Below are 24,810 nucleotides of genomic sequence, written 5' to 3'. Positions count from 1 at the left end.
GCGGCTGCAGGGAGCTGCCCAGGCAGAACCCGGTCCCTGAGCGCCCTGCGCCCCTGGCAACGCTGCCCTGGTTCTGTGTCACACAGGGCACTGGGGACGCTGCAGTGTCTGGCAGTGCTGCCACCGAACCCCACAGCACAGCAGGGAGTAGCCGCCCTCCCGGGCACTCCCAAGCCTCTGGAGGTTTCGGGTGAGTATGTACCATTATGGGAAAGTATTTTTTATGCAAACTTCCCATTTTTGAAGGACTCAAGTGGCTTTCATGCTGTAACAGATGGGATTGAGCACATGCTTTGTGTCAAACCCCACTCCCACCCAGGCATCTTGTTGCAGCACACCAGTGTCCTCACCTTTCACTGGGCTCTGAGCCAGGCTGGGAGCTGTGGGGAGGGGATGGGGTACCTCCTGAGTCCCCTCCTGAGGGTTTGGCCTCAGATGCGGTGTGTTAGGGACATTTGCTGGCCCTCTGCATGATGTTTCTGACAACAACTGACTGATACCCTGAATCTGAAAAGAGCAGTAGCACCCACAATGCCGTATGCAGTTCTCGGTAGCAAAATCTTCACGTGTGGCCATTCCTCCTAGGGCTCCTGCAAGGCTGCTGTTTACACACCCCTCTGAAAAGACTGTCTGGGATTTCTCCTTTCCAAGTGCATCGATTTTACGTCAGGTGAGGCGTAGGCATTTTTCTTCCTTTGCAAGTCAAGAGAGGGCTGTTCTCTTGAGACTGAAATAGCTGGAGGGGGGTCAAATTTGGATATAGATCTGCAAAGCATCAATGCAAGTGAAGGTGGGGGGTGAGGATTGAGTCCCTGACCCACCAATCACACTGGGTTGGTCCAAAGGGGCGCAGCTATCGGGGCTGGAAAGGGCACTTTGAAAGAGAAAAGGACATCTGGAGTACTAGAAGATCAGCACATACGCCAACCAAAAGAAGCCAATGAACACAAGACAATCACCAGCTACACTTTCACGGGATTGACAGATTTGAGGAGAATGAAGGCTAATATCTGTCATTCTCCTGAGCAGCCATGCTTTGCTTTTCTCCGCATTTCAATACTTGAGGCTAGATACTAAACAAATTCAAATCCCTTTCCAGATACAAATGCTTGGGGTGCTGTGAGAAGGCATTTGCTTTCAAGAGTTTTAGGCCTGTACAGGTGACCTGTGGGTGCTGTGTGCGTTGCTGTTTGTGTTAGAAGCTGCATGTGTTGCTGTAAGAAGGAAGGCAAGTGCAGGTGCTGACTGAGGGAAGTTGTCTTCTATCTCCTCCTCTGTGCAGGACAAGTACTTGAAGAGCAGTGGTCAGGAATGGAGGCTGTCGGCTCTCGCTTAACGGCAAGACGTGCCAAGGTTCTGCCTGCCATCAACACCATGGCTTCCAGCTATAAGGACCGTTTCCCGTACTACCCGTTGCCTCAGAGCTCCAGCCTCCCCTGGATGCCCAGCACCTACTCTAAAAGAGATGCCATCAAACCAGCTTTGGCTCCCTTTTCCAAAACTTCCCAGGGGATGACCACCAGCGAGAAACTCCCTTACATTTCCAACAGAACAACCCTCTTCACCCGCTACACCCCTGACGACTGGTACAGGTCCAACCTGACCAAGTACAAAGAGTCAGAGACTTCCCGGCACAATGCGGAGGCTCTGAGAGTTGATACCACCCGCATGATTGGGGATAAATACCAGCAGACAAAGAAAACACAAGAAGAAAGCACCAAAAGCCTGGGAGGACGTGTGAATGCTATTGAGTTTTGGAAAGGGGAGCTCTGCCGTGAGCTGGATGAGATGATCGGGGAGACCAACACGCTCACAGACATGAAGAAGAGACTAGAAAGGGCCTTGGCTGAGACGGAGGCCCCTCTCCAGGTAAGCACTCTGTCCAGTGGGCTGCAAGCTGTAGCCTACTGCTGGAACAACTGCAGCCATTCAAATGTCTAAGTTCCACTGCAGCTCCGCAAGACCTAGAGAGTTTTTATGAAGAGACCATAAGTTAAGTTTGCAATGTCTTCCCATCTGCTGCATCCCCTATCAGCCCGTTATGAGCTCATCACAATTCTATTTGCTTAACCAAATATTTGTGTAGGCGGAACATCCAAATTCCTGGACTGGGAGACAGAAGCCCATGTCTTCCTACAACACCCTGGGGAGGTCAGCATCAAGGCTGACACAGGTGCCTGTGCCACAGCTCTGGTTGCAGCTGGGACACGCGTGCTTCCTCATGTTGATTTGATGCATACGGTGCAGTTCGGTTTCTTGTTGTCAGCTGAAGCAGCCGCCCTGGGCACTTTGTTCCCCTGGTGTCCCCTCTGTGCCCGCCTAGAATTTCTTTTCTTCCATTTCTTGAGATGGGGACTCTCTCTATAGAGAGTCCTGCCCCTGCACCCAACAGTGATGGCATGTCCCCAACAGGTCGCTCAGCAGTGCTTGCTTCAGCGGGAGAAGAGGATGGGCATTGACCTCGTCCATGATGATGTGGAGAAAGAGCTCTTCACGGTAAGTTGGGCCACCCAGATCATGTGTTAAAGCCAGTTTTACCTAAACTGCCCTACTGAGGCTTTGCAGCCTTCTTCCCTACCTGGCTCCTTACCGCTGGGGAGGTGCTCAGCTCTTCAACCCCCCCAAAACCTGCTGGGCCAGGGGATGGGGTTCCCCCAGGCAGCAGCATGCCCACGCCGTGTGGGTATGACTTGGCCGTACAGAGGAAGGAATAGCTGAAGAGCAGCTGCGTGTTTGTGTAGCGTGTGGGGGTTCTGTGACCATCTTCAGGGAGTAGTGCACTAAAGACATGCACGCAGTTTGGGGGCACTTTCTCCACTCCCTGCCTGTTTACTCTGGGCAGAAAGACAAGCAGGCAAGTTCTTGCTGTGTGCAGGGTTGGGGAGGTCTGAGGGGACGAGTGGCATCAGGACAACTGAGTACAGACACTGATGATGGGGCCATGTGTCCTTTACCCAGGAAGTCAATGTCATCAGGTCGTGCCAGGAGAAGATGCAGCGGTACCTGGATGAAGCCAAAGCCCAGCTCGCGTAAGGAGGAGCTCCTTATGTCATGCCGTAGGGCTGATGTGCATTTGCAGTTGTGATGTGGACCCCCAGCGGACCCCGACCTCTCCCCACACCGTGCAGATGGAAAAGCCAGGCGGGCTCCCCGGGAAGTGGGCAGTGATGCTCATGGGAGGACAGAGCTGCGTGGGAGGGAGCTGCGGGGAACTGGAGCGGGGAGGAAGCCCTTCCACCTGAACATCCCCAGCGATGGCTGTTGTTTGCATGTTGAAGGTCCAACAGGGCGGCCCAGCACGAGCTGGAGAGGGACCTGGCCCACAAGCAGGCGGCCCACCGCATCGATGACAAGTGTCACCACCTGAGGAGCACCTCCCACGGCATCAGCTACTACCCAGCGGTGGAGCGGGTTGATGCCACGTGAGTGCACGCTGGGCGGCACGCCAGCAGCAAGCTGTGCCCGGGATGCACGGTGCCTCTCCCTGGCAGGGAGCTGCTTGTCCCCAGCCCACTGTCAAGGCACGTCCATCCCGCCTGGAGACAGCTGCCTGAGTGGGACCGTTTCTCTCTGCTTATTGTTATTCTTACTGTTATTGTTATTGTTAACCTTACCTTTATTCTTACCCTTACTCGTAGTCTTCTTCTCATTCTTATTTTCTGTTGTTGTTCTATTAAACTGTCTCTATCTCCACCCGTGAGTCCTGTTCTTTCTCTTTCCCCTCCATTGAGAGTGGCTGTGTGGTCCTAGCTGCTGGCCAGAGTTAAACCACAACCTATGCTCAAATTAAAGACAGAGATTTCAGATACATTTAATCAGTGCTGCTCCCAGGCAGGCTTCATGCCTGCCCACGTCCAGCTTCAGCACTACGGGCTTACCGGGGCCTCTTCTTCCCCCTCACCTCCTGAAGGATCTCGGTGCCGGACTCTTGGGCCAATATCACAGACGACAACATCCTCCGCTCACAGAGCCAACGGGCGGCCTCCTCCAAGCTGCGGGACAACATCGAGAACCTGCTGGTGGTGGCGGCAAACGAGATGCGGAGCCAGTTCAACAGGGTGAACATCGCCTTCACCAAACGCATCAGCGAGACAGCCGATGCCAAGAGCAAGATCCGGACCCACCTGGCCAAGGTAGTCGGAACCCCTCCCTTTCGGTGTGTCACTGTCACTTCCTAGTGACACCCCTGAGGTGGGACCCTTAGGAGTTGGCACCGTAATTTCATCTCAAGGGATCTGTTTTTGCTAGGGCATCCTCACTGGCAGCCTGGGAGCACAGGGATTGCCAGCAGAAAATGCCAATGCTGGTTGCATCTCCTGGTAGTTCCTTCAGAAGCGCTGGCTGCCCTCCAGAACGGCCTTGCTGGGCCTCTGCTGGGCTGCCTGCTGGGGGGGTTGCAGGCTTGCTTCTCCTCCAAGGACGTGCTTTCACTCTCCGTGCTCTGGGGCTGCTGCACGGGCATGCGTGTGTTTGCTTTGCCAAGCAGAGTCAGTGGAAATCAGTGATGGACACCTGCCTCAGAGCTGTGGGTCTCATAGAAAGCTTCCTGAAACGTGCCCGACACTGTATTGAGTAACTGAGGGAAGACGGGGCTTGCAGCACTGCGAGCTGATGCCACGTCTTTCAGTGAGGATCCATGAAGAACCTTCCCTCTCTGAGTTACTGTTGATGGATGATTAGTTCCAGCAAGCGGTAATTTTGGGAAGCTGGAAATTCAATAGGTCCATCAGTGCTCCAAAACCTCCTCTGATGTGACAGCAAGAGCCAAGAGAGGTTTTTCCCTGAAGAAAAATTACTCTTGGCTCTGCGCCTTGATGTGTAGCAGAATGACAGGGGTCTGAGCCCAGGGTCTGCTTATTGAACTTGTTTTGTTCTGCAGATGGACAGGAGGAAAGGGTAATTATGTTGTCACTTGAGAAGATACTTTTTAATTTGTGCATGGGTTTCTTTTTTACGCCAGACGCTGCAGGAAATCTTCCAGGTGGAGAAGACCATCGAAGCCATCCAAAAGGCCATTAAAGACCAAGGGCCTCCCTTAAAAGTGGCTCAGAGCCGGCTGGACGAGCGCACACGCAGACCAAACGTGGAGCTGTGCCGGGACACTGCCCAGCTCCGGTAAGGCAGGAGCGTGGGTCTGGTGGGCTCCTTGAGGAGTTACGGCTGGTAGCACCCGGGGGTAGCACTGCATGAAAAATTAAGCATGGGCTTTTCTTTCAACAGTCCTTCCATAAGCGCACTGCTATAATCAAAAGCAATGAGCAGGTATTGCAGCCTTTGGGTGCTGGGAGAGCTCTGCGCCCACAAAGGAGGCTGTACACCATGGCCGGGTATAGCCTGATGGCACCCCATGAGGGGATGGATTCTTCCCGCTTGGGTAAGCCCCATCTTCTCTCCAGCCTGCTTCCCGGCAGTTGGATGTGCTCAGTTTTGAAGGACGAGCCCTTTACTCTCCAACAGGATCCTGCTGAGATCCCTTAGGCCCTTCCTTTTGGGGAACTGCAAGGAAGGGTGCCCCCTATGGAGAAGCAGAAAGGGCTGTCCTCACCTTCTCCGAGGACACTGGAAATCCTTTCAAGGACACAGTGGTCTGTTTGGGATTGCACGCCGAGGAGCTGTGGAGGAGTAGGCTGGCCTGAGCGCCCAGCAGCACCCCCTCTGAGGCACCCCAAAGTTCACCCCTCCTGGGAGCCCGTTGGGCAAGACTCCAGCTGAAGCCTTTTCAGAGCAATTGAAACCCAGCCCCACAGCCTTTGCAGCATCTCGTACAACAAGGGTTTTTTCCATCCTCCCCTTGTTTCACATTCACTTTTAGCCTCTCCCAGATGTCCTGTTTTCTTTGTGTGCATCTGTGGGCATGGGGAGGATGCCTGCACAGGGAAATCCAGGAGGGGGAGCCAACAAACCCCCCAAACCAAGCAGGAACAGGAAACCACACCTGCTCATCCCTCTTCTTGCTGGCCCGAGCTGCTCTGGGAGAGGCGGCTGCGCATTGCCAAAGCCTTTGAGCAGACTTAACCATGCCTCCCCGCTGAGGTCTGGAGGAGCTCTGCCCTCAGCTTTCCCATGCGTCTGCCAGAAACGGGGGGTCTGAGTTAGTCTGAGCACGCTGAAGGGGGAAATCCTGTGACCAAGGGGCCCTTCAGCAATGCCACGCTAGAAACCACCCCCACGATGGCACTGTTAACCAGGGTTTCTTGCTGTTTTCCAGCCTTGTCAACGAGGTCCACAAAATCAACGAGACGGTCCAGAGCCTCCAGCAGCGCCTGAGAGACACCGAGGACACCCTGCAAATGCTGGTTCATACCAAGTCGGTCTTGCAGCATGACCTGGCCGTCAAAGCCAACACACTCTTCATTGATGAGGAGAAGTGCATGGGCATGCGCAAGACCTTTCCCAGCACGGTGCGGCTGCTGGGTTCCATTTAGGCTCAGCTGAACTCACTGAATCTGTTGTGGGAGGGATTCCCAGTTTGGCTAAGATGCTTTGGAAATACTTGATTAGAGTTTCACTTCCTGGTGAAAGCCATGAGTAGAAATTAAATGATCTTTTTGTGTGTTATACGGTCTACCGGTATTTTTTTTGCCTTTGGTTTTTCTCTTTCCACTGTACTTTCACGGTGTGCCAGAAAGTCACTGAAAATACTTTGTAAGCGACTAAGAGTAAATCCACCCACGGGGATTCAGTCCTACCCTCTCAGTCGGTGATTTTAGGAGAAAAACTGTCGTGTCTGCCTCCTTTTGAGGCACCTTCTTATCACCTTCTTAGAGGAACACCTTTTCATTCCTTGGTGTTTCCTTCTTGATTCATCGCTGGAAGACTTCAGGTGTCCTGCAGCGTAGCCAGCACATCTCAGAGCAACAGCCTGTGGGCCCTCGCTAGCACCCTGTCCCTCTAACCTTGGCGTGTCATCTCACAGCTTGTCACAGGTAAGCCTGATATTGTCCCCCTCTCCCTTCAAGCCTCGTTTTAAGCGCTGTCAGGGAGCCCTGATAGCTGGTGAGCAAAGACCTTTTTCCCCCTTTGAGACAAGTGAATCCCATCTGACGCCGGCAAGCCTGGTGCTGTGTAGGCCATCCCCTTATCAAAAAAAACAAAATTCTGTTGGTCACACCAGCCATGGAGCCACCTATTAATAGACTGGGCTTGTCTGTATGTTTCTTCCAATGTCGCTGCCTGTAACTGGAAGGAAAGAGGAAAAAATAACCTGTGCCCCACATCCCCTTACCAACCGTCCCAAGGCCCTGAAGTCTCTTTTGATCGCCATAGGAGGAAATGTTGCAGCTTCACCACCACACACACGGAAGAGCAATAATGGGTAATAGTCCAGGTGAGCTGTGTGGGGACATCGCACCCTGGGGAGCTGGGAGGGTTTCTTTCTTGAGGGACCTGGGCATTTCTTCCACCCCTCCTCAGGCCAGCCAGTGACCGTGGCCTCTCTTCCTTTTCCAGCCTGACACCGGCTGCTGCAGCGCCACAGGGAGGGAGCACTTGGTCACCCCCAGCTGCCCCTAGCACGATGCAGCGAGTGGAGAGCATGGCAATGGACCTGGACAACCGCTGCCCAGTGTGCCTGGACAGCTGGGACGATGCCGCCTATGCCATGCCATGCCTCCACCAATTCTGTTACCAGTGCATCCTGCGCTGGGCTAACAGCAAGCCCGAGTGCCCTCTCTGCAAGAGGAGAGTGCGATCCATCGTGCACTCGGTGAGGGCAGACAATGACTTCGAAGAGGTTCCCATCGCGTCATCTGCCTCAGCCCCCGCACCAGTTGGCACCCGGCAGGCCGGAGGAGCGCCCAGGCACCCAGACACCCACAGCCCCCCTCGCCGCTCTGTAACACCTCAGCCGCTGGCAGTGGAGTCGGTGCCCAGGGCTCTGGTGGGCGGCCTCCAGCCCCATACCTGGGCGTTCCTCTTTGACGACCACCCGGCTCTCCTCCAACGCTTTCTGCCCTGGCTCCAACAGCAGCTGGGGCTGATCTTTGCCGAGGAGCCTTCAGCAGCCGTTGTGATGGAGGACCTCATCTTGGCCGTCCTGGGCTTCTTTGGTCTGGACGAAGAGGTCCTGGTCCGGCTGCTGCAGGTCAGCCTCCAGGATCGCGCGGCGACATTTGTACAGCAGCTTATCAACGTCGCCGTGCAACGCTGCAGCGCGGAGGCCCACCGTCTGCTGGGCCTCGAGGACAGCCATGCTGCCGAGGAGCGGGAGGGCAGCCCCGTGGCTGTCCCTCCTCCTGCTGCCTCCAGAAGGGGGTCTCCTGGCCCTGGCCAAGCCACCTCCCGCAGCCCTGCCGCAGACGATGAAGAGGAGCGACCCAACACCTCCACCGCTGCTCTTCATGGGGCTCCCGGCAGCTGCCCGATGCCCCTGTTCCAACCAACGGGGAACAGGAGGAGCTGCATGACGATCCAGGGGAGGTTGCTGCAGGTCCCTCTACTCCCAGCCGCAGCAGGGACCTCTCCCGTGGGGGGCCACGGCGAGGCCCGAAGAGGAGGGCCAGCAGCTCCCAACATTCACCTCAGCCACCCAAGAGGCCACCCCGCCGGCACAACTAGAACAAGGCCCCAGGAGCTGCCAAAACCAGGGCCAGGCCAGCAGCTGGGACACATGCCGGCCAACGGTTCAGTCAGAAGGGGGACTCCAGGGCTGGACCATGCCCCACTGCCAAACGTCCCATGCCTGGTCTCCTCCTCACCACATCATCTGCCCCCACCTCCCGGGGATCTGCTCTCCTACCAGCCTCTACTGCCCCGTCATGCCCTGCAACACTGGCACCCAAATCTTTCCTCCTGCTCAGAGTCTGCACCACTTGGCTCTGCCCTCTGCATCACCCCATGCTCACACCCTGCCAAGGCAGGAGCCACAAGAAGTTCAACAGGAGAAAGAAGTGAAGTCCAGAACCTGGCGAGGGACAACCCCAGGAACCAGCACATTTGGCGCGCTGCTCGGCTGGAAAGCAGCTTGGCGTAAAAAGCCCTGCAGGTCCTGGTGGCCACCCAGCTGATCATGAGCCAACAGTGTGCCCTTGCCACCAGGAGCACTGATGGTGTCCTGGGCTGGACTGGAGAGAGAGTCTGGCAAAGGAGTGTGAAGATGATAAAGGCACTGCAGCATCTCTCCTCTGAGGAAAGGCTGAGCGAGCTGGCACCGCTTAGCCTGGTGAAGAGAAGGCTCGCAGGGGAATTGATCAATGCATAAAAAGCCTGATGGGAGGCTGCAGAGAAGATGGAGCCAGACCCTGGCTGAGCGGCGCTGGCTGTCTCTGCTGCAGCAGGCGGCTATCGCAAGATGACATCCAGAGGTCCCTTCCAACCTCAGCCTTTCTGTCATTCAGTGAAAGTATTTGAATTGCCTAAAGAATCTATATGAATAACTTCAGTGCTGTTCTATAAAGTCAATAAAGAAGAGAAAGTAGTACAAACTTGCTGACGTTCCTCAAACTCCATTGATCGAATCATTAATACTGTGAAGTTCCAACACGCAGGGACGTCCCCAAATTCACTTATATGTTCTGGAAGACTGCCTCAGCTCAGTCAGCATGACCCCGACATGGGGTACAATTCTGCTGTGCTTATACTTAGTTGCCATCCTCAGGACACGTACCAGATGTATGACACAGGTGCAGGTTCTGCTGCTGAATAAAAGGACTGTAATCTAGGGCTGCTAAGAAAGACCCATAACAATTATGCTATAGAAGAAATATTTTCTCTCTCTTCTGCTGATCTTGCAATTTTTAGTTTAGTGGAAACTGCTCAGTTTTCTTCACCTTACTTTGAGTATTTCCCACTGTTATGCCTGTCCTCAGGGATAAAAAAAACCAACAGCAACAAAATCACACATCTCTACTTCCACTATTACACGTAAAACCATTCTGGGAGCTCGATACAGTTTTGTATATATTTCATTATTTCCTTTTTATTTTATTCTTAACGTTTTAGTCAAGTAGTTCAGTTCCTTCTGAAATCCTGAGTCTCTCTTTCTCTCTCCTGCCTCTCTTTGAAGACACGTTGACGAGAGCATCTGTCCTGCCACCCAGTGGCCAATCCGGCCCAAACCACAACAGCCATAGAGAATCATACCTCCAGTATCAACTCTGTGCTACAGCTCATAATCAAACCTTACCAGCTATTTAGTCCTCTCAGTTTTTATTGACACAGAGCAAGTTTTGCAGACCCAGTCCAGTTTTGTTCCGGGGAAATTCTATCTGGCCTCATCTTTCCAGGGCCAGGCATCACACACCGCAGCAGGTAAAACATCCTGTCCTGCAGAACGCCCGTTTTCATGGGGGAGGGAAACAGCACTGCGGGTAGCACTGATAACGTAGACCACAGAATCAAGTGGGCAGAGCTCCATGAAAACACTGCCAGGCTTTTTGCCACACAAGGACTACCCCTGCAGTCTTGTCAGAGGTTGCTTACTTAGCTTATAGCAGTCCACCCCTCCAACGTCAAAGGTGTCGCTGCAAGACTGAGACCCCAGAGATGCCACAGAAAGCACCATCTCCACCCCTTTACCAAAGCGGTTCCCGGTTAAGTACCAACAGCAGGAATTGCTGCTGCCCACTGCTCTGGGCATCCGCCACCATCCACCCCACACAAAGGGCCAGCTGGGTATCTCCCCCATGGGCACGCCAACTCTGCAGACTCCTTTCAGGTGTCTTTTCAGGCAGAGCAGACACAGACCAGATGAGTTTCAAGCTGAAACACGACTTTGTCATGCAGGCAGAGAAAAAAGCTCTCAGAACTTGAGAGTTTTATTTCTCAATCTGAAAAATGACACACAGCGTAGGTACAAAGACAAGGAGACGCTACAGTCCACAGCAGGAGCGGTGGTCAGGCACTCTCCCTGCACCTCTTTGCCAGGGACGGTGCTCTTGCACAGGCAGAGGTATCTTCTCCCCTCCCCAAAAGCGCACCGACCCCACAGACAGACATTTCTCCCACACCTCCTCTGAAGGAAGGCTACCGGCGACCCACCTGCAGAATTAGCCAGAGACTTCTCAGCACCTTATCATGCCGCTGTGCTTTCAGTCAGAACGGCATTTTTGATTATAAGCAACTAAGGGCAGAACTAAAGTAAATCTCTATCAAAATGCAGCAAAACCATGACACTGTTCTTATTCCTCTGGCTTCTTTCCAGAGTCATTTACAAAATACCATTCCTCTCTAGGCCACTCCTAATGGACAGCCTTTCAAGAAAATCCACAGCAGCATCTTCTTTAAGAGTTTAGCACCCAACACAGAGCTGAAGGCATTTCTCCTTCTCCTAAGAAAGCCCAGCTCAGTCTCTACTTTGCTTCCCATCTTCCCCACCCCAACTCACACCAACACAGCGCACGTACCTCCTCAAGCAACACTTTCTTTCACCAAAACACAGGACCTGTTTCTGAAGTCAACTGCCGGAGGGACCAGCGAGAACTGCTTGGGCTCTTCTACCTGTGACATTGAAAGGGATGTTGAAGTGGGATTTCAGTAGTGAACTCAACATGACAAACTCCAGCAGAGGTAAGAAAAACACATTTTTTAGGAACTAGTTCAAAACAGGGCCCAGGAGCACCACTAAGTGTTTCAGTGCCACATCCCCCCTCTCCAGTAACACCAGAGTCGCAGCAGAACTCTCATCTGTAACAATAAACGTACGAGGCACATACTGCCTGTAAAAGCAGAATATCCAAAACTGCAGGCAAATCCTCACTGGCACAGAGCAGCACACTTCAGTCCTCCTCAGGGTCTCTGTTGAAAGGGTGGTAACTGGAGCAACGGGATTTGCCACTGCCTCCTTTCTTCCTACAGAAGAAAGCTATCGAGTATTGCCATACATTTGCCTTTCTGCTCTGGCAGAGCCCTTTCTTCCGCAGGCCTCTCTGAAGTCCTTGGGAAGTGCGGAGTGCCCACAGCTCTCCTGTTCCACCCCCAGCGCTGGAGGCAACCCAGGGGAGAATTAGAGCAGTCGAGAAGCTGCTCTGGCTTGCGTTGCTGTGTGAACGCATGCCGACCACCTCCACAGACGCAAGGCTAACGGCAACCCACCAGCAAGGAACGCTTCTTGCACCAGCCTTCTTCAATACCTACATACTTTTGTGGGCCTAAGCCCAGGTCTCCCATGACAATTTTCATTAAGCTGCATTCTAAGTGATGATTTTTCAAAACACTCTGGAGATTGTCCTTTCTTAGCAGCTTTCTAACTGCTCAATCAATGCAAAGTATTATTTTTCCCACACAAATGGAAACTCATTGGTCTCAACCTGATATTACTCGGTGTTCCTCAAGAGTATCAGCCTTTTCTCCCAGCTGACACTTCAAGAGCAGATGCAGCAGCTCAGCCATTTCCCAAGAAATTCTACACAAATTTGCAGTACCTGGAACTAGGTGCCTACACAGAAGTCACATCTCATGGGAAAACACACGTTTAAGGCCATCCCTCACACTCTGGTGTTGCTGGCCTTCTTTTGCATACATTTGTTTTCCTAGGTATAAGGATTAACAAAACCATGAATCATTTGGGTCAGTCTGCCACACCCTGCAGGTAATACTGCATAGCATGTTTTCCAAGTGTGCACGGCCCTGGGAGTCACGCTTGCCCACATGGAACAATAAATGCTCAATAATGCCCAGATCACAAAGCCAATACGCTGCTTGTGTGCACCAAATAGAAGGCAAAAGCACAGGAACTCCTATGCAACAAGGGTCCGAAGAAGCAGAAGAAGCTGCAAGTCGAAACCTGAGTCATCAGATCCCAAATTTGGTCCAGTTGTTTTGTGAGTACGAGTAGCAATGAAGACACACAGAGCGACAAACACAGCAATCCTCTTGGTGTCTTCAGGAAGAACCTAAATCATTAGGCACAGTCAGAAATGGTGAGCGTCCTCAGATCATGTGCCTGAGCTCAAAAAGGAAACGTTTCTCCTCCAGACTGGCACAACCTGTGGAAATAAGACTATCAGGAATGCTGCTGAGAAGGAGAGAGATTAAGATGGGCAGATCAAAAGTCAGCATGTTGCACCTTAACCTGCGGAGGGACAAGGGCAAAAGGTTACAGAATTTGCAAACGCGTGCTCAGGGAACAAAGAAATACTGGAAGCAAAGCCGCGGCTCCCCAAGGCTTGTGTCCTGGGCTCATGGGAAGGAAGCACGGCTAGCAGCTTGGAAACCTGCCAACCTGATGCTCAGGCTTTCCTGAGATAAGGCTCCAAGGCAATCCTCAACAGCTGTCTTTTCCCTCTACTTCCAGGAGCTGCAACAACAGAGAGGAAAGAAGGAGGAGAGAGACAATGGAGGAAAGAGGAATGAAACCAAGCTCACCAAGTGCCAAGGTATAGCCATCCCTGCTGAAAGGAGCACTCCCCCATTGTTTAAATCCTTCCTTTCTGCTCCTTGGCTCCGTCAGGATCCTGCCAGCCTGTGCTTTCAGCAGCAGCCTTTCTCTCCCGGGTGAAAGCAGAGCGCTCCAGCTCGCTCTTAGCTGCCCTTGAGCATCTGCCCGTGACAGCACACACACCCAACTTCACGCATCTCCTGCCACGGGCAGCCGAATCCCAGAGGCGTGCATGCAGCAGCTCTCTTCTCCCCCAAACACTCTTGCTGGCATGTTACCCACCTGCCTACTCAGAGGTCGACAACTGCTTAGAGGGTCTGCTATCTTAACCGGCAGTCAAGTAGTGCCAGACCATCCAGTCCACAAGCCAGCTGTAGCTCGCAAATCTCTGGGTGGGGGTTCAGCACACCAGTAAAAATTTTGCTGCCACCCACCCACTGATGCTCCGTGGATTCCCTCCTGTGCTGCAGCCCTGACTTCTGTGGCTCCCTTTGCTCAGGGGCACTTCAGACTTGCAGCAAATTGTGCTCAGATTCCAGCCCTTCAAATACAAGCCGCATGTTTTAGTCATTCCACATAGGGGAATCAACCCAAGATCACAGTACATCATCAATCAAGTTCATAAAGAAAAAGGCTGTTAGTAGGTGAGGGGTTTGGGGGTATTTTATAGGAAAGAGCACCTGCTCTTCCAGGTGTCTCAGCCTTCCAAGACCGAAGCGTGGAATACTAAGAACTACGTAGATACAGCATTTCCATCGCTTGAGCCTGCACTTGTTTGTGGCCTCAGAAGGGTCCGCACAGCTCCGTCATTTAAGAGAGCTGCTGCTCTAAAGGCAGGCACTCCAATGAAGAATTCTCAAGCAGTTCACCACACTCCATCATGAAGCTGCCTCTCCTGAACAATGCAGAAAAACAGGCTGCATATAAGGTGTTTCTAAGGAATCATTTTTCTGGTACTGGTTCAATAAGTCACACACGTACCTAAGCACTAAGGCTCTGCCTAAGAAAGCAACGGCACAGAGAATTGCTCACACCACAACTAGAAAGCACAAAGTTAAATCTTATCAAAATGAAATGGAAATATTGGAACGGTCAGGGGGTTGGGTTTGTTTTTGGTTTTTTTTTTTTTTAAATTTATTGGATGTCACCAGGTCTCTCTTTAAGCCATAAAGCACTGATTCAGCTGATGAAGAACATGACATGACATCACTGAGGCAACGAGCTCTGTGCTTGAGTTCTCTTCCCTCATCTCTGAAGGCACAGAGAGTCCCCACCAAGCAGCAGATCTTCTCTGTGCAACACCAGGGTGGGTCTGGCGTCATCTTCAACCACCCATTGGGTAGCTGAGGCAAGAACCGGCCGGGGACAGCAACCCGCCATGGGCCTTCCCGTCCGCAGACTGAACACCCCTCCTCCAGGCCCCAAGGACCTCGGTGGCCCTACAATGGACTCCTCCTGTCACCCCTGCGCAGCAGCATGCACCAGGCCAGGCCCTCTGACACTGTGGCCGCTGTCCTGTTGAGGCCTGGCACAAGGAGGGGGCTGGAGCCCAGGGCACACCAGGGGACATGGAGGGCAGACCCACTGCTCCAGGGGCAGCCTTTCTCTCTGGAAGCAAAAGGGCCGCCCTCAATGGGGCCTTCAGGGCCTCAGGGGCCCCCCTCCCAGCCACAGCAACGTCCGTTGGTGACATCACCGGCTGGCCGTTAGGCAAGCAGGCAGCCCTGTGGCTGGCCCACAGCTCGCTCAGCAGCCAGGCACACTCACGCCAAGCCTGCTTGCGAGAGGAGGAGGCGGCCAAGGGAGGCGAGTGCCCACAGTGGGTGGCACCAGTGCCTACATTGAGTGGGCCCAGGGACAAGAGGCTCATTGGAAGCCCTGAGGATGCCTCCCCAGCCCAGGAAACGCCAGTGGGCTGGTGCCAGCAGCAGCAGCCCTGCCCGGCGAGATGAGCCCATGGAGGTCGACCCACCAGAGAAGAGGGATGAGGAAGAGCCCATGGAGGTGGATCCCCCCGCAGATGACACAGAGCCCATGGAGGTGGATCCATCTCCCGCAGGCCTGGTGGGGCACACCACCACCACGGCCAGGCTGCCTCCAGCAGCACGCTGTCCAAAGCGCCGCAGGACCCTCGCGGGCTGCCAGGGACAGCCACAGCGCAACAAGCGGCGCCAGCCGCGCAGACGACGCTAGCCGTAAGTGGGCAGCGGATGGAGGGAGGTGATGGGTGCTCTCTGCTGTGTCCTGCTCTGGGCTCCCCCGTGCCAGACAGAGATGGCCATAGTGGAGAAAAGCCATGCCCCGGTGCCTCCCGGTAACCACCCAGCTTCCGTTGAGCTCCCAGTGTTTGTCAGTTGCAGCCAAGAGCCACCAGAGACAGCAGGATGGAGCTGTGCTGGCCCAAAGCAGCACCAGCAGCAGCACCCTGCATCCCATCCTTACTGTGGCTGCCTGGGCCGTGTCCTTTGGGCACGGCCAGGGTCCTCCAGTCCCGGGTGGAATGGGCCAGGCCAACTGCTGCTGTGGCTCTAGGTGGGCTCTCCCTGGGGCTCGGGGACACGTGGGCATGGCCGGGCCCCACAGCAGCAGCCTTTCACATACCCACCACTCTCTGCTCTGCAGGGAGCCTCTCAGAAAGGGCACGGCGGTGCTGAGCGTGGATGTGTGGTTGAGCCAGGGCTGCAAGAGAAGCCAGAGGTGCCTTTGCCTCCTCCAGCAGAAGCTGCTCATTGCCAAGTTGCAGTAAGTGCCTGCAAGCCCAGCCGCCTTTCCCCCAGCCCTGTCCCTGGCAGCGGGGCAGGGACACCCTGGCACCAGCCTCAGCCCCCGGGGGCACCTTGCTGCTGGATGCACCCATGTCTGCCCCAACGGCAGGCGGGGGACAGGGCTCCGGCAGGCTCCACCTCCAGCTCCCTGCCTGCCTCTCCGCTCTTCAGATGTGGCACCACCCTGCGCCCACAGCTCTGCCTGGCCCTGGACCAGCTGTGGGTGCTGAGTGCTGACAAGGAGGCAGCAAGAGCAGAAAAGGAAGGAAGTGATGAGGATGGGACCTCCATCATCCTCTCCTGGCCCAGCAGCTCCTGTGTTGCCACTTTCAGGTGAGTCATGGTGCCACGTCCCATGACTGGGCAGGAGAGGTTCCCAACTGGGCCCATAGCATCCTGTGAATGGCCTCTGCCCTCCGAGCAGAGCCTGGGCAGGGAACAGGCAGCACGCTGGCACATAGGAATAGGGGCATTTCTACATCCTGAATCCCCTGGTCACCTTTTGGTGCCCAGAAGGGAAGGGCAGAAGAAGCTGCAATGCCAAGAGAGGGGAGAAGAGGCAGCTTGGGCTTGACCCAGCTCCCTCCCTGTCCCTTCCTGGTGCACAGGACACCAGAAGGAGACAAGAGAGTCCGGGTGAGCTGCCTCCCATCCATCAAGCACCTGGAGAAGGAGCTGAGCCGCTGCCACGCTGTGAGTGTTTCTGTCCCTAACAACCGCTCCTCCAGCCGAGCAGCAGATGCATCGCTGCTCACCTTCTTCCACTCCTTCTTGCCCAGTGGAGGACATTCAATCCCAGGAGCCTGGAGAAGCTGCTAGAGGTCCAGGCAGAGGTGAGAATGGCCTTTCCCCCACCGCTGGCTGTGCCAGGATGTGTGGTGAGTGGGGTGAGCCCCAGAAGGCAGAGAGTCCCACCGCTAATGCTCTCAGGCTGCTGGTGCCGCCTGGCAGCTTGCCAGTGGCCCTTTCTGCTGCGAGGCTGCTCTCTAACCGCTCTCTGATTCTTGTAGGATGATCCCAAGCAAGCACCGCTGCTTGCCCCATCTGTCAATAAAGGAGGACATCACCGCTCAGGTAAGTTTTGGAAAGAAAGGCAGGGAGGGCCTTTTGTCCTCCTGCAAGCGGCACGTCTGCAGAATTGAGGATGCTGCTGCCCTTCACCCGGAGGAAGTCTGTGCCCATCACGCTGCAGCAGGAGAGAGCTCAGCCCTTGGTACCCTTCGACATTGCGGAGCGCTTGAGGTGCTTCCTGCTTCACTCCGTCCCCAGAACTAAATTGGCCTCTGCTCCTCGGCCAGAGCCGGGAGGAGCCATGCTCACTTGTCCCTTGAGTGTCCCTATGCAGGTGTGGCAGCCCAAGGGAGGATGTCACCTGGAGGAGCAAGGGGACCCGCTGGGCAGCGGCTGCTGGACCTGGTTCTGCGGGGACACGGAGCCTCTGCTGCTGCCCACAGCTTGGAGGAGGAGGGCAGGGCGAGGGCTGGGCAGGGCTGTCGTGGTGGCATGCCGGCTCTCAGGAGCATCCCAGCTGGAACTGCTGAGCCAGAGTCGCGGTTCCAGCTGCTGGCCCCCTGCCCGTCCTGCCCCATCGCACCACGCTGCAGGCAGGGCAGGGCAGGGCAGGCTCTGGGAGCGCTGGGCTGGTGGTCTCCATTGACGGGCTCTTACTCTGTTTTCCTTTGCAGCGGGAGGGAGCAGCAGCAGCAGGAGGAGGAGGGGGCTGCCCTTCCCCCAGGTACAGGGGTAGCAGCCGTGGTGCACCAGGCAAAAGCTTTCCTGGAGGCACCACCCTCTCTGCTAGTCCTCAAGGAAGTAGAAGTGGCAGATACGGAGGCAGGATTGGAAATAGCAGAGGTATGGCAGGTCCACAAACACTGCAACAATGTGTCTCGTGGAGGAGGGTATGTCTTAATGAGTCCAAGGAGCTGCTGTGCCTCTTCCCAGCATTCATTGCCATGTGGCTTTGTATGGTTTTTTTTTATCCCCCAGAACAGGGCAGTGTAAGTGAAAGTGGAAAGGTGGTTTCTCCAATGCGTTAGGAATGTGCTTATTCAAAGGAAATACCTACAAAATACCTGCAGAAGGACAGACTCCAAAAGCAAAGCCTGCCACCGCAGAAGGGGGTGTTGCACCAAAGGGGTATCTGCAGAGTTCTGTCTCGGGAGGGCAGAAGAAACGGCAGGAGAAAGAAGTGGGCAAGCCTTTTCTTGCCCGCAGGGGACCGCAGGGTGTCTGCTGAATGGCCCCTGCAAATTAGCAGAGTGTCACACACCTGTGAGAACGTTGTGTTCGAAAGTGAGGCCCTTGGAAGAAAGGGCTAATGCCAACCAGCCCAAGGCACCTTCTCTAGAGAGCTAAGGGAGCAATTTGCCAAAAAGTCGCTTACTCCTCCAGGGCATCCCTTGCCACCTGCTAACGCCAACATTTCTGGTTTAGACAACCACCACTTTTCCTCCAACCGCCCCCGAGACCACGACAGAGTCCCTGCGATGTGCAGAAGATCAAAAGAACCTTTCAAAGGCACAAAGGTAAAAGGAGTGAGCTTGGGTTAAATGGAGAACTGATTGATCCAGTTGATCCTGGCTTTACCTCTCCAATCCACTGTGGGATGGAAAGGTTTGCAGGCTCCCTCCAGGAAACCGAAAACCAAAGCAAAAGGAAGAGACCAGAGGCCTGGGAAGAGGAGATGGAATGTAAACAAGAAGAAAAAAGAAGGAAGAGAGGAAGAAGACTGCGACTGAAGAGAAGAAGAAAGGTCCAGATGGTGAAGAAGCCCAGGTGAGTCCCAGGCTCTGCTGCCCATCTTTCCCAACTCCTTAAACTGCGCTAAGTCAGTCCAAGGGGCTGGCAAGGGTCGGCCAGGGATGGTGCCGTGCAGGCTTTGGGAAGAAGTCCATGGCAGCTCCCCAGGGGCTCCCGACGGAGCCCTGCTGCGTGGCACAGGCGCACTGTGCATCCCTGCAGACGCACAGTCTCAAAGGGCGTTCCCCATGGAGACAAGGCGCCAGAGCCACCCCCTGCTCAATGCCAGCTGGGCTAGAAACCCTTCCTTGCCGGCTGTGTTTCCCAAAGGAAGGGGAACCAAGTCCTGTCTCGTCCTGCCTTTGGGCTTTACCAGCGTTTTCTGACTCTGTCCTTGTAGGTGCCCGTTTCCTGTTAGTGCCTGAACCCCTGTGACTCCTGGGCTCCCGCACGCCATGTTCACAATAAAAGGATCTTTTCTCTCTTAATACAGTTGTGGATATAGTGTGCATGTGTCTTTAGTTTCTCTCTTTTTTTTGGTTGAGGTTTTCATTAAAGTAATTTAATTTGTTTTTTAAACGTGTAAGTCTCTTTTCTCTCTCATCCCTTCCCTCAGAGAGTTAAACTTACTGGAGTTGTGGGAACTTGTGCTGTGTGCCCAACTGCAAAAGATAACTTATGACGCCCTGGCAGAAACGCGTATGACATATCCTGCACCACAAAAGGGGTAACCTGTCCGGCCTTCCCCACCCAGACCGTTCCTGTTTTCTGTCTTTTTAACAGACATGATGTACTCCACCAATGCCATCATGGGACAAATAGCATCTGTCCTTGTTTGAAGTAAAACGGAACCGATTCTCTCTTCAGTCACTTCACTTTTTAGCTAAGCCTCTTCTAACTACTGCAGTGAGCAGCCTATTGTGCAGAAACCGTTCACTCTCAGAGTGACGAGACCTGTGTTGATAGTTGATGCCAGGCATGGTATGCAGAGAGGCTCTTGCTTAGACTTAGGGCTATAACACCCAAGGGCAGATAACGTGGTTATTTGCCCCGTTGGAGGGTGGGAAGCGGAAAAGCGCAGAGGGGTCGCACCTGCGGGGAGGAGCGGACTAGACAGGTGACCCAAAATTGCCCAACAGGGGATTCCATCCCATCTGCCTCACGCGCAGTAGAAAAGCTGAGGGATCAAAGGGTCAGCCCTCTTTCTTCGATGGTCGACGCCTGAGGAGGACTCTGTCTGTTCGTGTGCATTTGGTCTCGATCCTGAATGCAGCTCCGGAATCCAGTTCCCATCCGTCACTGAGTCCAGTCTGGGGCTTCCCCAGGGCCAGCTGGCGAGGTGACTGTCATCCTGGGAGCTCGATACGGTTTTCTATACATTTCATTATTTCCTTTTTACTTTTCTATTAATATTTCATTAAAGCCGTTTAGTTCCTTCTAAACTCGTATCTCTCTCTCTCTCTCTCTCTCTCCTGCCTCTCTTTTTTTTTTTACTGAAGAGAGGGAGCGGGGAGCATCTGTCACTTGCCTTGTGGCCGTTTTGGCCCAAACCATGAGAGGCAGGTAGAGTGTTTACAGGAGAGAGAGCAATATTCAAAAGTGGCATGAAAACGGCGACTTGGCAATGTTATGGGTACGTGTAGACTCATGACGGATGCTATAAAAGATCTGGATCGGGGTATTTTCAGAAGGGCAGCTTATGAGCCAGTGTAATCCTGTAGTAACGGACAGCAAGAACGTAGCGCTGCAACAGAAAGATGGACAGCTTTTGGCAGTCAATTTTGTGCTTAGGTGTCTAAGTAGTTAGATTCTCAGGGAGATACTTAGAGAAGTACTACTTGAACTAAGTAGTTTCGATAACTAGGCAGACCTGGGCTGATGTGCAGAAAATTGGCGCCCCTGCTTAGTATCTGCCGCACGTTTGCACCCTGGGTTTTCTTTTTTGGGACAAACTGTCTCCTCCCATGTCTATCAAAACTGGACATGCCTTAGCGCAACTGGGAGTGGTAGTTTTGTAATTTTAGTGAATTTGCTGCTGTTGGAGCTGTAGTCAAAATTAAGGAAGGAGTTTAATTACTTGCATAAAGGGAGAGCATGCGAGTAATCTACTGACTTTGGTGTGGTCCCCAGAGCACGAGGGATTTGGGGACCACTTACTACTGGGTGTAGTTGAGAACTTCGTGCTGGAGAGTCACTGTCCTGGTTTGAGGTAAAACAGAACCAATTTTGTTCAGTAACTTCACTTCTTAGCTGGGCCTCTTCTAACTACTGAAATTAACTGCATATTGTGCAGACAATGTTCACTCTCAGAGTGATAAGACCAATTGTTTGTAGCTGATGCCCAGACATGGTATGCAGAGAGGCTCCTGTTTATACTTATTGCTATAACCCCCAAGGCCAACCAACTTTGTTATTTGCCCCGTTGGAGGGTCGGAAGCGAAAAAGCATAGTGGAGTCCCACCTGCAGGGAGGATCGGACAGGACAGGTGACCCAAAACTCACCAACAGGGTATTCCATCCCATCTGCCTCATGCTCAGTATAAAAGCTGAGGGATCAAAGGGTCAGCTCTTCCTTCAACGGCCGACGTCTGAGGAGGACTCTGTTTGTCTGCCTGTGATCCCGATCCTGAATCCAGATCCAGAATCCAGTTCCCGTCCGTCACTGCATCCAGCCTGGGACTGCCCCAGTGCCAGCAGGTGATGTGATTGTCACCTCGGGAGCTTGATACGGTTTTGTATGTATTTTTCATTATTCCTTTTTATATTATTAATAATATTTCATCAAAGTACTTTAGTTCCTTCTAAACTCATAAGTCTCTTTTTCCTCCTCTGCCTCTCTTTGAAGAAGGGTAGAGGGGAGCACCTGTCGGTTCCATCTGGGGTGCCACAGGTCCCCAGTAGTGGATTTTGGCCTAAACCACGCCAGATTAATTGGCGCCCAACGTGGGGCCCGAGCAGTGCTCGATCAGACCTGTGATAAATTGCCCAAATAGTTTGAGTTCCAGCTTGCTCAGAGATTAGAACAGACAGCTTGCATCGTGTCATTCTTAGACGAAATCTTGTATCATGCCTTTAAGCAGCTTTGTTCGACCTTAATGCAGTCAGCTTGGTTTAACCTGCCAAATGTGTTTCAAAGTTCATTTATTCTTTGTCTTTTTATGTGAAGGTTTAAAGGTGCTGTTTTGGTGTGGTTCGCAATTCAGATGTATAACACGATGAGTTGGGTAAGGGCTCTACCTGTATATCTCGGGCCTCTCGTGATGGATTCTGTGATTAATTATACATTCGGTTCTACCTGGGGAATGTTTACTTCGCCCTTTGATAATTATGCTAATGTGACACCATCAGAGGTGGGGCACGGCAACCTTCTGGGCTCTGAGGATAAGGATTGGTGCCCTGTTAAGACCGTGCTTTTGTTGTCAGTTTTCCTGAATGTGATGCAGGGGTGGTTTCATGTGAAACACCGGTGCAGGGAGAGCAGTAGGGGGACCGGGCGCTGCCGCCACTCAGACCCGCGCAGCCGCTCGGCGATCTGCAGCGGCGCAAACCGCGGCCCCGCCCGGCCCGGCCGCAGCCGCCCCCCCCCACCGCAACGGCACAGGCGCCTGCACCGCCGCGCCGCCGCCGCCTGCAGCGGCACCGGTACCACCGGCAGCCGACCCCCCCCCACACGCACACCGCAACGGCACAGGCGCCTCCGCCGCCTGCAGCGGCACCGGTACCACCGGCAGCCGACCCCCCCCACACACACCGCAACGGCACAGGCGCCTCCGCCGCCTGCAGCGGCACCGGTACCACCGGCAGCCGACCCCCCACACACACACCGCAACGGCACAGGCGCCTCCGCCGCCCTTCCCGGCGCAAGCCCTGCCCCCGCCCTGCAGCGGCACAAGCCACGCCGCCGCCTGTCCCGGCACAAGCTACTCCAGCCACTACGAGTGTGATAAACTCAGTATCGTTTGTTCACCAAACCTAAAAACTTACATTTCCACAAGAAGGCAACTGCTTAACAAGAGGTGGCAAGATGGCCAACATTTTACTGTGTAAACAAGATATGCATGATTGTGCAGGCAAAACTAAGCTGCAGGGTCAAGTTATGTAGACAAAGTATAATAAATTGTGAAAAGACTTGAAGGAAAGAAACCTTCACCCCAAGACCACTGGCAATACTAGTGTTTAAGATGTTAATTTGTGTAATTTTAAAGGTGTTCGTTTAGTACTGCCAGAGTTTTAGAGATACCTATAGCACTTAGATAAATACTTTGAGAAAATGTTAGATGAAGAATCCTTATAGAATTTACTAACTCTTTAGAAAAAGGGGGGGGGACTAAGTCAAAGATATAGTACTAATTAACTAGTAGTAATTCATAACCTAAAAGACAGGCCTGATAAAAAATGGACGAAGCAAGAAGTCTTGAGGCATTGCCAAGGACAGCTCCTGATAACAAATAAAAGAAGGCCTTGAAAGGCGGCTGAAACCAACCCTGCAGTCTGGACAGAGACCAAAAAGAAAAACTGAGTCTGCGCAGGCACAAAAGGTTACTTGAAGTGATGAAGAAGAATTTGCAGCCTTCATCCTCAAGACCCTCAGCAACCACCACCACAAAGCATTGCGCAAGCACAGTTAGGAGGAGTTTATGAAAATGACTTCTTAAAGCTAATTTTAATACGAAGCGGGGATAGGTTATGCATATGTATAGCCGTATTAAGAGATCTTATGATTATGTAAAAAGTACCATATATATTTGAGAAAGCCGCTGCATTGAGTGCGCGCCGTCGGTGGAGTGAGACTCCCGGGCCGCCCAGCGCTGTTTTGCTTGCTGCCGCTTGCTAATAAATACTCCAAATTTTAATTGACTCTGTCTCACGTCAATTTTGTGAGATCAACTTATAACACGAGCAGTACCAAAACTACTCAATCTCCATCAAAATCGGTACAAGCTGCCCCAGTAACCAGGAAGAAGAGAAAGCAGTCAGATCGTTCCCCTGTCGCTCACGACAAGGACCAGCTGTCCCAAGACAGCTTGGGAGGGAGTTCTGAAGGAGATCCAGGAGAAGGCCCTTCTAGAGTAGATCCAGGAGAGGGTCCTTCAAGCAGCCAGGGACCAGGTTAGGAAAGCTAAAGGCCTGAAAGAATTAAATCTTGCCAGAGAGGTCAAGGGCAACAAGAAAAGCTTCTACAGGTATGTCGGTAATAAAAGCAAGACTAGGGAAAATGAAAGGAAGAGGAAAACATTAAAAATAGAAATGATCCAGAAAAAGCCAGGTCACTGAAGCCTACAAACAACTTAATACCTTGCAAATGGATAATGTTAGTTATACACGAATTTCAAGTCTTTGATCTAAAACACAGGACACAATTATAGTGTTGATCTTCTCTGCTAAAAGTTTGCTCCTAGCAAGAAAAAAAGCTCCTATAGAAAGTTCTTATTTCGGACAAAAGATGCTTAAGCACAAGGTGCATTAAACACAGTCGAACCACATCCATTTTTAGAAACACTTTGTGTCTGTTTCACAGATATTTATGGCCTACACAGTTGATTTGATTTCTCAGGCGCAAAGGATATTGCATTCTTCCTGACCTACACTATGTATTTTGAACCTGGGGCGTTTCCACACAAACAGATTGTTGAACCGAGTCCTGTGAAAGTCAGTGTGCCTCTGAGCAGGTGAAGAGCCTGCCAATACAGATGAGCCTAAAGGTAAGGATTGGAAGCCCACGTGCTTATGTTGTAGTATCGGAGGCTTATTTGCAAGCCAAGATGAGTCCACACTTAATTCTGACAGCAGGATGAAATAGATCAGCCTTTCAAGGTCCACAGGCCACTTGCTGTGCTTGTTGGGGACGGCAAACACTCCTTCATTAATGAGCGTGTACAGAGTTGGAAGTTTAACTTTAACGCTGCTTTACAGTTTGGGGATTTTCACTGCATCTCTTTTTTACGCCAAACTCTGTCTTTATTTTAAGAACTGCAACGTGACAGCGTC

At 52.9% G+C, this 24,810-nt stretch overlaps 1 protein-coding gene across 1 annotated transcript; it reads left to right on the top strand.

Annotated features, from left to right (window-relative positions):
• Nucleotides 1–1,311: 1,311 nt before the first annotated feature.
• On the top strand, nucleotides 1,312–6,425 carry LOC309683184 (tektin-3-like; the record flags this gene model as incomplete). The annotated part of the gene is made up of 7 exons (XM_082497385.1): nucleotides 1,312–1,869; nucleotides 2,413–2,496; nucleotides 2,959–3,029; nucleotides 3,279–3,422; nucleotides 3,911–4,133; nucleotides 4,961–5,115; nucleotides 6,209–6,425. The coding sequence occupies 7 exons, from the start codon at nucleotides 1,312–1,314 to the stop codon at nucleotides 6,423–6,425; spliced, it is 1,452 nt and encodes a 483-aa protein (XP_082353511.1).
• Nucleotides 6,426–24,810: the final 18,385 nt, after the last annotated feature.

Source organism: Vanellus vanellus (assembly GCF_965231255.1).
Source record: "Vanellus vanellus genome assembly, chromosome: Z".
Taxonomy (NCBI): Eukaryota; Metazoa; Chordata; class Aves; order Charadriiformes; family Charadriidae; genus Vanellus; species Vanellus vanellus.
This window is presented reverse-complemented; position numbering and strand designations above follow the sequence as displayed.